This window comes from Bufo bufo, chromosome 4 (assembly GCF_905171765.1).
Source record: "Bufo bufo chromosome 4, aBufBuf1.1, whole genome shotgun sequence".
Taxonomy (NCBI): domain Eukaryota; kingdom Metazoa; phylum Chordata; class Amphibia; order Anura; family Bufonidae; genus Bufo; species Bufo bufo.
This window is the reverse complement of record NC_053392.1, coordinates 508,310,181-508,323,412: the sequence shown is the minus strand read 5'-3', so window position 1 is coordinate 508,323,412 and position 13,232 is coordinate 508,310,181. Positions and strand designations below refer to the sequence as shown.

General features: G+C 46.7%; 1 protein-coding gene across 1 annotated transcript in view; it reads left to right on the top strand.

Moving 5' to 3' along the window:
• Positions 1-384: 384 nt before the first annotated feature.
• SNX5 (sorting nexin 5) overlaps positions 385-13,232 on the top strand; it is a 91,542-nt gene continuing 78,694 nt past the window's right edge. The window contains exon 1 of the mRNA XM_040429664.1: positions 385-554. Coding sequence (XP_040285598.1) covers positions 516-554 — 39 coding nt within the window. The 5' untranslated portion in view covers positions 385-515. The remainder of the gene's footprint in view (positions 555-13,232) is intronic.

The window sequence follows — 13,232 nt, the reverse complement described above, 5'->3', positions numbered from 1 at the left end:
GAATACAGGGCTGACCCACAAGTGTGAACCAAGCCTGTGCCTCAGGGGCCAGCCTCCACTGACTCCTATAGACCTGTCACTAGTCTATAGCTTTAGTCATTGGCCTCAGTTCCTTATTTTCAAGCAGCAGGGAACTGGACATAAAAGTCACATTTTGGCGTTTTTCTAGGACTCAGCGAAGTCTGGAGTCACAGCAACATGTGGACGCCACGCCCACACCGTCCTCATTTATAAGGTAGCGTTGTCAATAAAGTTACCATTGCAGTGGGCGTGGCCCGCTCACGGAACAAGAACCTAACTAAAGTTATCTAGGGGCGTGGCTACTCCGGAGGGAAGTTCTTATAAAGTCTTCTAAGAGGGCGTGGCTACGCAGACGGAGGGAATGACTTGGAGAATGTGGGCGGGGCCTGAGCGCAGTGTGCGTTGCCGGTGAAGTGTAGCCAGCCTGTGTGTCAGGAAGCTGTACCCCAGCAGTCAGCGAGCTCTCCGGCGACGTCCAGCTGTCCGGCCCCGGCATGGCCTCCCTGGCGGTAGAGGAAAGCGGCCAGAGCAAGGTACGGAGCTCGTATTTGCCTGCTTACGGACGTGTGCGGAGCTGGCTGCTCACCCAGCACTTCCTGATTTCTGTCTCTATTCCCAGTGCAGACATCATGTGCTTGCGTTTATCATCTGCAGGGTTGACACTTTTTCTACAGTTCAATTAGTTATGTGATCACGTGATAGAGCGGAGCAGAAGAATATGATATAATAATAACCTGGAGGGGCTCATCCCTTTAACCCTTATAGTTGTCCCTTTTATTTATATTTTTACATAATTAAAGGGGTTGCCCAAGTGCAGTAAAAATTTTACCAGCAGGAAGTAAAACTTTACCATGGCAGTCATACACTTTGTTCTGCCCTGCTGCTTCCAGCGTCGCGCGCCGATTCTGCCAGAGGCGGATTGGCCATAGACCCTACAGGGAAATTTCCAAGTGGGTCGATGCCCGGGGGGCTACTCAAGCAGATGGCCGCAGGCCGGGTACATAATGATCTGAAGCTCAACGGCCACAGGTGCCCTCCTGAGCTCAACTGTGGTTGGAGTGGCAGTATTCTGTGCCGTACTGATGTATTTGGTTCTGCCAGGGCGGTATTCTGTGCAGCACTGTGGTATTTGGTTCTGCCGGGGCGGTATTCTGTGCCGTACTGTGGTATTTGGTTCTGCCGGGGCGGTATTCTGTGCCGTACTGTGGTATTTGGTTCTGCCGGGGCGGTATTCTGTGCCGTACTGTGGTATTTGGTTCTGCCGGGGCGATATTCTGTGCCGCACTGTGGTATTTGGTTCTGCAGGGGCGGTATTCTGTGCCGCACTGTGGTATTTGGTTCTGCTAGGGCGGTATTCTGTGCTGCAGTGTGGTATTTGGTTCTGCAGGGGCAGTATTCTGTGCTGCAGTGTGGTATTTGGTTCTGCCGGGGCGGTATTCTGTGCCGCACTGTGGTATTTGGTTCTGCAGGGGCGGTATTCTGTGCCGCACTGTGGTATTTGGTTCTGCAGGGGCGGTATTCTGTGCCGCACTGTGGTATTTGGTTCTGCAGGGGCGGTATTCTGTGCCGCACTGTGGTATTTGGTTCTGCAGGGGCGGTATTCTGTGCCGCACTGTGGTATTTGGTTCTGCAGGGGCGGTATTCTGTGCCGCACTGGGGTATTTGGTTCTGCCGGGGCGGTATTCTGTGCCGTACTGTGGTATTTGGTTCTGCAGGGGCGGTATTCTGTGCCGCACTGTGGTATTTGGTTCTGCAGGGGCGGTATTCTGTGCCGCACTGTGGTATTTGGTTCTGCAGGGGCGGTATTCTGTGCCGCACTGTGGTATTTGGTTCTGCAGGGGCGGTATTCTGTGCCGCACTGTGGTATTTGGTTCTGCTGGGGAGGTATTCTGTGCCGCACTGTGGTATTTGGTTCTGCAGGGGCGGTATTCTGTGCCGCACTGTGGTATTTGGTTCTGCTGGGGCGGCATTCTGTGCCGCACTGTGGTATTTGGTTCTGCTGGGGCAGTATTCTGTGCCGCACTGTGGTATTTGGTTCTGCAGGGGCAGTATTCTGTGCCGCACTATGGTATTTGGTTCTGCAGGGGCAGTATTCTGTGCCGCACTGTGGTATTTGGTTCTGCTGGGGCAGTATTCTGTGCCGCACTGTGGTATTTGGTTCTGCAGGGGCAGTATTCTGTGCCGCACTGTGGTATTTGGTTCTGCTGGGGCAGTATTCTGTGCCGCACTGTGGTATTTGGTTCTGCTGGGGCGGTATTCTGTGCCGCACTATGGTATTTGGTTCTGCAGGGGCGGTATTCTGTGCCGCACTGTGGTATTTGGTTCTGCAGGGGCGGTATTTTGTGCCGCACTGTGGTATTTGGTTCTGCCGGGGCGGTATGCTGTGCTGCTTTACGGTTTTGCAGGCCCTGCCTACTTCTGTTGTCACTGCCTACTTGTTTTTGTCTTTTTTGACCCACCTACAACATGGGGCCACTTAAGTTTTTTTCCAGGGCCACTTTAAGTTCCCAATCCGCCCCTGGATCCTGCAATGCTGGCGTCCCGCGCAGCTGGTCCCTATCCTCAGCTGTCATGTGCCGCATGGCGCGTCACTGCTGCATTTAAGTACAAATACTGCTGCATTGATATTAATGACACTTCTGCGCCTGTGGCGTTGTTCCGATTAGCGGGGGAAGCTTCTGCATCCAGAGCAGCAACTGTGCATGCGCCTCTACACTTCTGGGTAGCAGCACATGAGCAGCAGCAAGGCGTGAGATTGTCAAGACCAGGTGAGATGTCTGGCCCTGTCCATCAGGCGGAAGAGGGGAGTTTCTTCGCCAGCAGGGACGGCCCCCCACAGGTAAAGAATTGATTTGCTCATCACTGTCAGATCGGTGGGGGTCAGCTACTTCAGTCAGCCGCCAGGGCCATAATCTATACAGTACATTCCCAACGACTGGGGGAGATGAGTGGCAGCGGTCGTGGCCCGTATCGCAGAATAGCGGTGATCCCATACCATAGAAATAAATGGGATCGCACTGTGAGTGGCGAAAAATCCAACACTGCTAGGTTTTTTTTTTGTGACTTGCGCTGCAACCCTATACATTTCAATGGGATCACCGCTATCCTGGCCACAACCAGAGTACCTTTTATTACCATTAATATGAAATGCCCACTATTTAATTCACAGTGTGAGATCCCTTTAACTTGAGCAACCCCAGTCTGAAATACTGCCAGGTCCGGCCTGATTTTTATTCTGAAAAGTTATTTACACAAATGTCAGAAAATATTATAAAAACAAACCCACAGTGCTCTCCTGTTAAATGCTCCACCGCTCCAGCGCCGGTGGTCCCTACTGCTCCTTGTATTGGCATTCAGAGGCCACGTGCTTTCTGACGTCACCACTTCTCCCAGTTCCCCAGTCAAGCCGTTCATCCTAGCAATATACGTTACTAGAGGGAAGCACACTCTGACAGCGCAGTGATTACTATTACTAGATAGGAGTACACTCTGACAGCGCAGTGATTACTATTACTACATAGGAGTACACTCTGACAGCGCAGTGATTACTATTACTAGATAGGAGTACACTCTGACAGCGCAGTGATTACTATTACTAGATAGGAGTACACTCTGACAGCGCAGTGATTACTATTACTAGATAGGAGCACACTCTGACAGCGCAGTGATTACTATTACTCTGACAACGCAGTGATTACTATTACTAGATAGGAGTACACTCTGACAGCGCAGTGATTACTATTACTCTGACAGCGCAGTGATTACTATTACTAGATAGGAGCACACTCTGACAGCGCAGTGATTACTATTACTAGATAGGAGTACACTCTGACAACGCAGTGATTACTATTACTAGATAGGAGTACACTCTGACAGCGCAGTGATTACTATTACTCTGACAGCGCAGTGATTACTATTACTAGATAGGAGCACACTCTGACAGCGCAGTGATTACTATTACTAGATAGGAGTACACTCTGACAACGCAGTGATTACTATTACTAGATAGGAGTACACTCTGACAGCGCAGTGATTACTATTACTCTGACAGCGCAGTGGTCGCCATTACTAGACTGTGACTGCTCAGTGGCGCCCACTATTGTATGAGGGTGGAACTTCACATTGCCCAGCAGCTTGTACAAGGTAAGTGTTCTCCTGTAGTCATTGCCAGCAGATCCTATGTCGTATCCATGTAGTTCAGGTTGAGTCTGTGGGCTCCTTCCCTCTGCTGAGTTACATGGCAGTGATGTACTTTCTGCAGTTTTAGACGCTAATAGTCATAGCCTCAGGTTTTACAGCTTTGACCTGCTTAGTAGGAGGTGAGGCATAGTCTTCCTCAGAGTAGTCACCAGTCACGTGAAAACATGAAGCTGCCTGAGCTGTAGGACACTGGTGCTTATGGTTGTGGGAAATTGTGGAGACCGTCAGACGTCATGTCGTTCTGTCACCCTGATAGTGAGCAGATCCATAAATGGTACCATGTGCTGTCAGCCAAATAGGTTTCAAGATCTCTGCTTGCAGTCATTCCATGGGAACCTTCGTTGGTAACTTGCAGTAGATAAAAGCCTGTCCTGAGTCTGGTTTCACATTTAAAGTGGTTCTCCGGGCTGCAGATATCGATTGACCATAAGTCATCCATATCAGATCGGTGGGGGTCAGACACCTGGCATCCCGCCATCAGCTATTTTGGGCTGGCACTAGACAGTGTAAGGAGCTGGAGGCAGAATGCCGCTTAGGCCCCATTCACACGTCCTCAGTTTCGTTCCGATTGCGGACCCGTGCGGCCCGGCTCCGGAAATGCGGACCCGCAATTCTGGGTCTGCATTTCCGTTCCTGAAAAAAATAGAACATATCCTATTCTTGTCCGCAATTGCATATTCTATTAGTGCCGGCGATGTGTGCTACGGACGTGTGAATGGAGCCTTATAGTGTAATGGCCGTTCCGGGGTCCTGCAGCACTGGGAACTACACATGCTTCAGGCAGATAGTGTCTAGCGCAATGGCAGCCCGAAACAGCTGATCGGCGGGGTGCTGGGTGTCGGACCTTTATTGATCTGATATCAGTGACCTGTCTGTGTGGTCATCCATATCTGTAGCTCGGAGAACCCCTTTAAAAGGGTTGTGCAGGCATTATATAGATCTTTTTGGTTCCGAGGTACTAGTCGGAACCAAAGCCAAATTCGGTTTCAAGTTTTGAAGTGGTTTTCCATTTTAAAAATCAATTACCGAAGTAATTCAACCAAGTCACGCGCGAGTTCGTGAATAACTGACTTCGGCTCATCGGAGCCAATACATTCTAATACTGTACAGAGACAAATTTCTGTACAGTATTATTCCGAAGTTTTGAACGAAGCGACTTCAGATGAAGCATCCGAAGCTCGCTTCGCTCAACTCTATTGATGACCTATCCTGAGGATTGTAAATCGATATATATATACTGCCTGCACATCCCCTTGAACAATACATCTGTTAAACCCCCCCGAAAAACATATATTTACCTTGCAAACCAAGACCCACTGCTATCGACTGGAGCCAACAGCAGACTGGTAGCTGACACAACCCCTTCCTGCCCCTTACATTGAATGGTGCCCAGTGTAGTACCTCCTCTTGCCCCCTCTCTCTCCCCCAGTTGGTGTACCTTCATCCAGTAACAATGCTATATACTGCCGCTGCCATCATGTGCGCCAAGAATAATACACTGAACCGTGCCCGAGAAAGGGTGTGTTTACAGGCCGAGCCCTCAGATCTGTGCCGCGGATTCCTATGAGGATTGACCCCATTGTCATTCAATGAACACGACCGTTCCCGTGCTGTGAACCGCAAATTGCGGTCCGCAATGCACGGGCACCTTCCGTGGGGCAGGCGCATGGGGATCGCAGACCCATTCACTTGAATGGGTTCGCGATCCTTCCGTTCCGCAAAAAGATAGAGCAAGTTCTATCTTTTTGCGGTGCGGAGGCACGGAACGGAACCCCAGAAAGCACTCCGTAGTGCTTCCGTTCCGCATCCGATTTGCGGATCCATTGAAATGAATGGGTCCGCATCCCTGATGCGGAATGACAATGGAACGGTGCCCGTGTATTGCGGATCCGCAAATGCGGTCCGTAATACGGTAATGGGACACCAACGGTCTTGTGAACGAGCCCTAAGATTTGAGGAGTCCTCATTCACATGGACAGGATACAGAAATCCATGTCAAGTCCAACACATGTGAACAGGTCCCAAAAGTGCCACATCATGCCCGTTACTACCATATAGTGCGTGAATATTACCAACAAATAGTGACATAAAGTAATAACTAATGCTGCCATACCATTAAACTTTTTATATGTCATAGAGACATATGAACATTTTAGGCTACTTTCACATTAGCGTAAGCAGGGTGCAGCAGGCTGTTCCGGTAGGGGAATAGCCTGCCGGATCTGTAATAACGCTAGTCCATGCGTGCCGCCGGAAGTCCGCTCCGGCTCCATTCACTATAGTGGGGACGGGACGGAGATGCAGCACAGCAATCATGCCGAGAGGCTGCCGGACAAAAACTGCGCTAACGCTAAGGTGATAGTAGCCTTAGGTTGGTGTGGGGGGCTGCTAAGACCCCCACTGATCCTTAGAAGGAGGGGAGTGTGTCCTGGATGCCTAAGGGCTCTTTAACACAAGCAAGTTTTCTGTCCGGCTGAGATGAGTGTAGTGAACACACAGCTTCCAGACTGAATCCTCACCTATTCATTTCGTTGGGTCTGTGCACATGAGTTCAGGAAAAATCGCAGCATGTTGGGGCCCTTTCACACGAGTGAGTTTTCCGTGCGGGTGCAATGCGTGACGTGAACGCATAGCATCCGCACTGAATCCTGACCCATTTATTTCAATGGGTCTGTGTATTTTTTTATTTATTTCCCGCAGCATGTTCTATATTCTGCGATTTTCACGCAGCCCTGGCCCCATAAAAGTGAATGGGGCTTCAGTGAAAAGCGCATTGTATCCGCAAGCAAGTGCGTATACGATGCGTTTTTCACTGATGGTGGCTAGGAGATGTTGTTTGTAAACCTTCAGTTTTTTATCACGCGCATGAAAAACGCATTGCACCGGCTCAGAAAAAACTGAACGCAATCGCAGACAAAACTGACTGAACTTGCTTGCAAAATGGTGCGAGTTTCACTGAACGCATCCGGAGCCAATCCGTCACGCTTGTGTGCAAGAGGCATTACTGTGGTTTTTTCACACAGCTCTGGCTCCAGAGAAGTGAATGGGGTTTGCGTCAAAAATGGAAGGCATCCGGATGCAATGTGTTGTTCACTGATGGTCGCTAGGAGATGTAGATTGTTTTGCTTCCATTTTTCTTCACATGCGTGAAAACCACGTGCAATCCAGATACAATCTGGATGTAAAAACGCACACACTGAAAGAAAACTGATTGAACTTGTGTGCAAAACCGTCAGTTTTTTCCTGAACAGATCCGGACACAAACCTTATCCCTCATATGAAAGAGGCCTAAAGTTTTTTTTAGTTTTTTTTTGTCCTTTGATATTGATGGCCTATCCTTAGGATAGGCCATCAATATCTGATCGGTAAGTGTCTGACACCCCGCACCCCCATCGATCAGCTGTTCTGCAGTAGCTTCGGTATCAGAACTACAGCTCCATCCAGTGTTTAGTGGACAGAACTGGTTACTGCAGCCCTGCCCTCATTAAAAGGGTTGTTCACTTTTTACTACTGATGACCTATCTTTAGTATAAGGTCATAAATATCAGACCGGCAGGGGTCCGACTCCTGGCACCCCCGCTGATCAGCCGTTTGAAGAGATATGAGCGCTGCCTTCTGTGCTCTGTTTACCTGCTTACTGCATGCAATTACAAAAGTATTCAGAACCAGGCGCTGGTTTAAATTTTTTTGAAATATTTTTCATGGCACATCCCCTTTAACAGATGATGAGACTTTATCTGAAGGTACTCTCTAGATCCAGCACGTTTAGCAGCAGAATGATGTATTTTATCTGTGACATTGAGGAGAGAACACACTGATCGCCCCCGTGCACGACGCTTGCAATGGTTGGGCAGTGAAGGTTGTCAACTTTGCTCCTTCCTCTTCAGGGCAGCCATGTGCCAGGAAACGCGTTGGGTGAGGTGGTCATTATGGGAAGCAGATGTCTAGTGCACTGTGCGGAACATGGCCAGCGCGCTACATCCCCCCCAAGAAGAATACGTGTGTCCAGGTATCCGATACCCATAGAAGTCCGTGGTCATCTGTCGTTTAGTGAAACGTGCGCTCTGGTTAAAGCTTTGTTGTAGATTTGGTTGTAGTCACGTCAAGGGGTTCATTTTTATAATAGCTCCTTATCCCCTTTTCTAAAATCTGGATAGAAATAACATTCTCGGCATTCTTCGGCTGCAGCAAATTGCATGATGGGATAGAAAATGAGCCAAAAGGACGGGATTTGGAAGTAGTAGAATGTGCTGCATTCATATCACTCAGTCTCTATTATAGGTCATGGCTTATTAGCCTTGCCCTTAGGCGTCTGCTGGTTTCTTCTGTAGCTGCGTTATCACAGAGGGCAGATCCGTGCCAAGCCATGGGCTGGACCTGTGCAGTATTATCACAGAAGTAACGTCTGCCTTGGGCATAGCCCTCCTGACATTGATCTCATTGATGCAGGTAGCTAAAATAAGTAAGGCTACCTTCACATATGCGTTTTTGCTGTCCGGTTTTGAGGTCCGGTATGGGGTCTCAAATCCACAGCGAAACGCATCAGTTTGAATAATACAAGCGGCTCCATCCGTTCAGATCGGATCCGGTTCTATTATATAGAAAGTGAAGAAACCATTGTAAGGCTACTTTCACACTCACGTTTGGTGCGGATCCGTCTTGCTTCTGCACAAACAGACCCGCACCGATAATACAACCGTCTGCATCCGTTCTGAACAGATCCGTTTGTATTCTCTTTAACTTAGCCAAGTCTTGAACACCATTGAAAGTCAATGGAGGACGGATCCGTTTTTTATTATGCCTGATTGTGTCAGAGAAAACGGATCCGTCCCCATTGACTTAAATTGTATGTCAGGACGGATCCGTTTGCCTCCGCATCGTCAGGCGTGAAATGGAGGCAGAACGGAGGCAAACTGATGCATTCTGAGCGGATCCTTATCCATTCAGGATGCATTAGGGCAAAACTGATCCGTTTTGGGCCGCTTGTGAGAGCCTTGAAACTGATCTTTCAAACGGAAACCAAAACGCCAGTGTGAAAGTAGCATAAGTCAATGGGCGCCGGGTCCGGTTTTTTTCAGTTTACATGGCTTTTGGTGCAGGATCCAGCATATTCACAAAAATGCTGCTTGCAGCGGTTTTGTGTCCGGCATGGGAACGTAACAACGTGTTCCGGTTTTGAAATACTCTGCCGGAGCTCAAAACCGAAAAGTAAAACGCAGATGTGAAAGTAGCCTAACCAGTTATAACTTTATGTACAGTAGTGAAGTTGTTTTACTTGTAATCTGTGCCTTTCATTGCTCACTGTATTTGTGGCAGTTTGTGGTTATTAAACCGCTGGCATGATGCGGTTGTGCTCGTATCTACCCTACTAGACATGCGTCCATTGAAATCGCTCTTTTTTTTACTAAGGGGAGGAAGCGACATTAATGAAGTCAATAGCGACCGTTGGATCAGAGGGGTCTTTTGATTCGAGCCCCCATGACCTTTTGACAGCTCCCAGGCCTGCCGTAGTATGCTGCTTGTCTTGCTTGTGACGGGGCTTATAGGGGTTGTGCACCTTTTGGAAACCCCCCCTTCCCTGGGAAGACCTGTGAAGGGAAGCGTACTTACCTGCCTCCCAGCGCTGGCTCTCGGCTCCTTCACTCCACTCGTGGCTGGGGTCGCTTGATGTAACTTCCTGTTTGACACTGCTGCATCCAATGGCTGGCGGCAGCAGTGACCTGCTCCCCTTGTGTTATATGACGATTTGTCATGGCGCAAGGGGAGCAGGGGTGCTGTAGTCAGCGATTTGCTGCAGAGGTGTCAAACAAGAAGTTTACATACAAGGAGCCCAGTGGAGCAACCAAGAATGGGGCGAAGGAGCTGGGAGCCAGCGCCGGAAAGCATGGAAGTATGCGTCTCCTTCCCAAAGACGCACACCCCATTTAATAGGATGCCTGTCAAAAACCTATAGGCTGCAACAGTATTCTGTTGCAGTCTTATGTTACAAGCGATTTCCTAAGGGAACTAAAAATTACAGCAAAAAAATAAAAAAAAGTTTTTAAAAATATAAAACCCGAACAAAAATATAAAATATTTCAGTCACCCCCTCCTTTCCCAATTTTACATATAAAATTGAATAAACAATAAAAAAAAAATGGTATCTCCACATTTGAAAATGTCCGGACTATTAAAATATAGGAATATTTATTATTAGCGGTGTATGCAGTAACTGAAAAAATGGACAATTTGTTGTTTCTTGTTTCATCCCCAAAGACTGAATAAAAAGCGATCAAAAAGTCATATTCTCCCCCCCAAGTGGTACTAATATAAACTACAGCTTGCCCCACAAACAAATACAGTCAGAAAGTTAATCAACTGTATAACTTTGGTATCACTGTAACCATACTGATCCGCAGAACCTAAAAACTATGGCCAAATTGCATTTTCTTTCAATTTCGGCCCACAAAGAATTTTTACAATGCAAGATATGGTAAATTAAATGGTGCCATTAAAATTATTACTATGTAAACAGAACATTAAAGAAGTTATGGCTCTTGGAAGGCAGGGAGGAAAAAAAACAAAGAAGAAAATTGGTCCGCTACCCTCATCAAGACCAGGTCAATTTTATTTATATTTTTAACTCTCTACCTTCCAAGAACCATAACTTTTATACATTTTTCTATTCACATAGCCGTATGAGGGCAAAAAAAAAAAGATTCAATTTAAATAAAAAAACACGCAATTTTACTATTGTCTTTTTGGGTTCACTGTGTGCTAAAAAGAACATGACCCCCTTATTTTGAGGGATGGTGCAATTACATCAGGGGAAGGGTGATCGGAGATCATATTGAGCCCCCTCCCTCTGACTAACATCTCAGATGCTGTGGTGTGTCGGACTGTCTGCAGGAGTGGTCACCACCGGGGCCAGTGAATGTAAAACACAATACACTATAATAACCTCATGTTAAGCAGATCTGAGAGATCTCACATTCATATGAGGTTTTAAGTAGTTCCCTTTCAACTTGAAAGGGAACTTCCCTGTCTAGGAGCCCGACGAGAAGGATTTGGCTGAGAAAGTTCTAGTTGGAGGAGAGTCCTAGGTGGCCTTATTTTCCCATGTAGCCCAGAATGAGGTGTGTTGTGACTAGGTGGGAGTTGGACCTTGAAATATTGACTCGGGAACTTCTTGTCTAGTCATCAATGGATTTAGGAGTTTATAGTAACAGGACATTGAATTCTTTTGAGGAAAAAAAATCTCAAAGATGTCTTACTCATCTCAGTGTGGAGAGAACTGTACATTTACTGATGAGCAGGCCACAAACTGTTCCTGGTAACCCAATCTCCTGGTGATCAGCAGATAAAGTAAAGGACTTGGAAGGTTTCCCAGTGGAGGCTGAATGACAGTGAAGCTGGACCCTGCATGGAAAATGAATGAGGACGGATGGAATCAAAGTAGTGTTTGCATGTTAAATCACGTAACACTCTTAACCCGTTTAAGGCCTTATTTTACCAGCAGTGGCTTGGTCTACCATGACCTGTTTGGTTAGGCTGAGTTCACATCACCGTTTAGCTTTCCGTTCATCTGATCAGTCAGTAGAACAGAAAAAAAAAACGGAACCGTTATTTTTAGCACCAATTATGATCAGTTTGTGTCACTACCATCAGAGATCAGTTATTTTTGACAGAAGAAAAAGTCCTGCGTTTAGAACTTTTTCTCCCCTCAAAAATAACTGATCTCTGATGGAAGTGACACAAACTGAGCACAGCTGATGCTCAACATAACTGGCGGATCAGAAGAACGGAAAGCTAAACATTGATGTGAACTCAGCCTTAGGCCTCTTTCACACTACCGTATGGCTATTTCAGTGTTTTGCGGTCCGTTTTCACGGATCCGTTCGGTTTTTTTGTTTTTTTTTGCGTTCTGTTTCCGTTCTGTTTTTCCTTATGGCATATACAGTATACAGTAATTGCATAGAAAAAATTGGGCTAGGCATAACATTTTCAATAGATGGTTCCACAAAAACGGAACGGATACGGAAGACATACGGATGCATTTCCGTATGTGTTCAGTTTTTTTTGTCGACCCATTGACTTGAATGGAGCCACGGAACGTGATTTGTGGGCAATAATAGGACATATTCTATCTTTCAACGGAACGGAAAAACGGAAATACATTCCGTTTTTTTACGGAACCATTGAAATGAATGGTTCCATATACGGAACGCAAAAAACGGCCCGCAAAACGAAAAAAAAAAACAGTAGTGTGAAAGAGGCCTTATTCGTTCATGGGTTTACTGCATTTTGACAGCCATGAAGTTTTTACTTTTTCATTGACATTGCCCTGTCAGATCTTGTTTTGGGATGTAGTTTTTTTATGTTATCGTTTTTCAAGATTTATTAATCACGCACACGTTATGGATTACGTACAGATTTGTCGCATTGATAATTCAGCACCAGATAAGTCTAAAATTTCCCTATGGTGCGGGTTTTGATATCTGCAGCATGTCAGTTCTTTCCACGGACTTTCATTGTGGATTTCACCCTTTGCAATGATTAGGGTGAAATCCAGGGCAAATCCGCAGTAAATTCTCATGTATCACATGCAGATTAGTGAATGCGAGCCAAGCTGCACGGCGCTGGAAACTAGACTGAGGCTTCCAAAGATCCTGAGGATAGGTCATCGGTATATGTCCTGGGAAACACCTTTAACGATTAGAGGGATACCTATTTGCGTAATTTGGTTGTGTATGGTTTTTATTTTATGACTTTTTATATTTTTTTAATTCTTTTTTGAATTTTATTGCTTTGTATATTTTTTATTATAATGATAAATGAATTATCCAGGATATTTTTTAAATGTTCCACACACTCCTCCCCAGCAGGACCTGCGAAGAGCTATACTTTCCTGCTCTCCACCGCTCCATTTGGTCTCCGTGGCTCCTGAGCGGTCTTCACTAGAGATGTTGCGAACATGAATCCACGGTCACTGCGTCTGTGCCGTGCAATTTACTGTCCCACCCGATATGAGT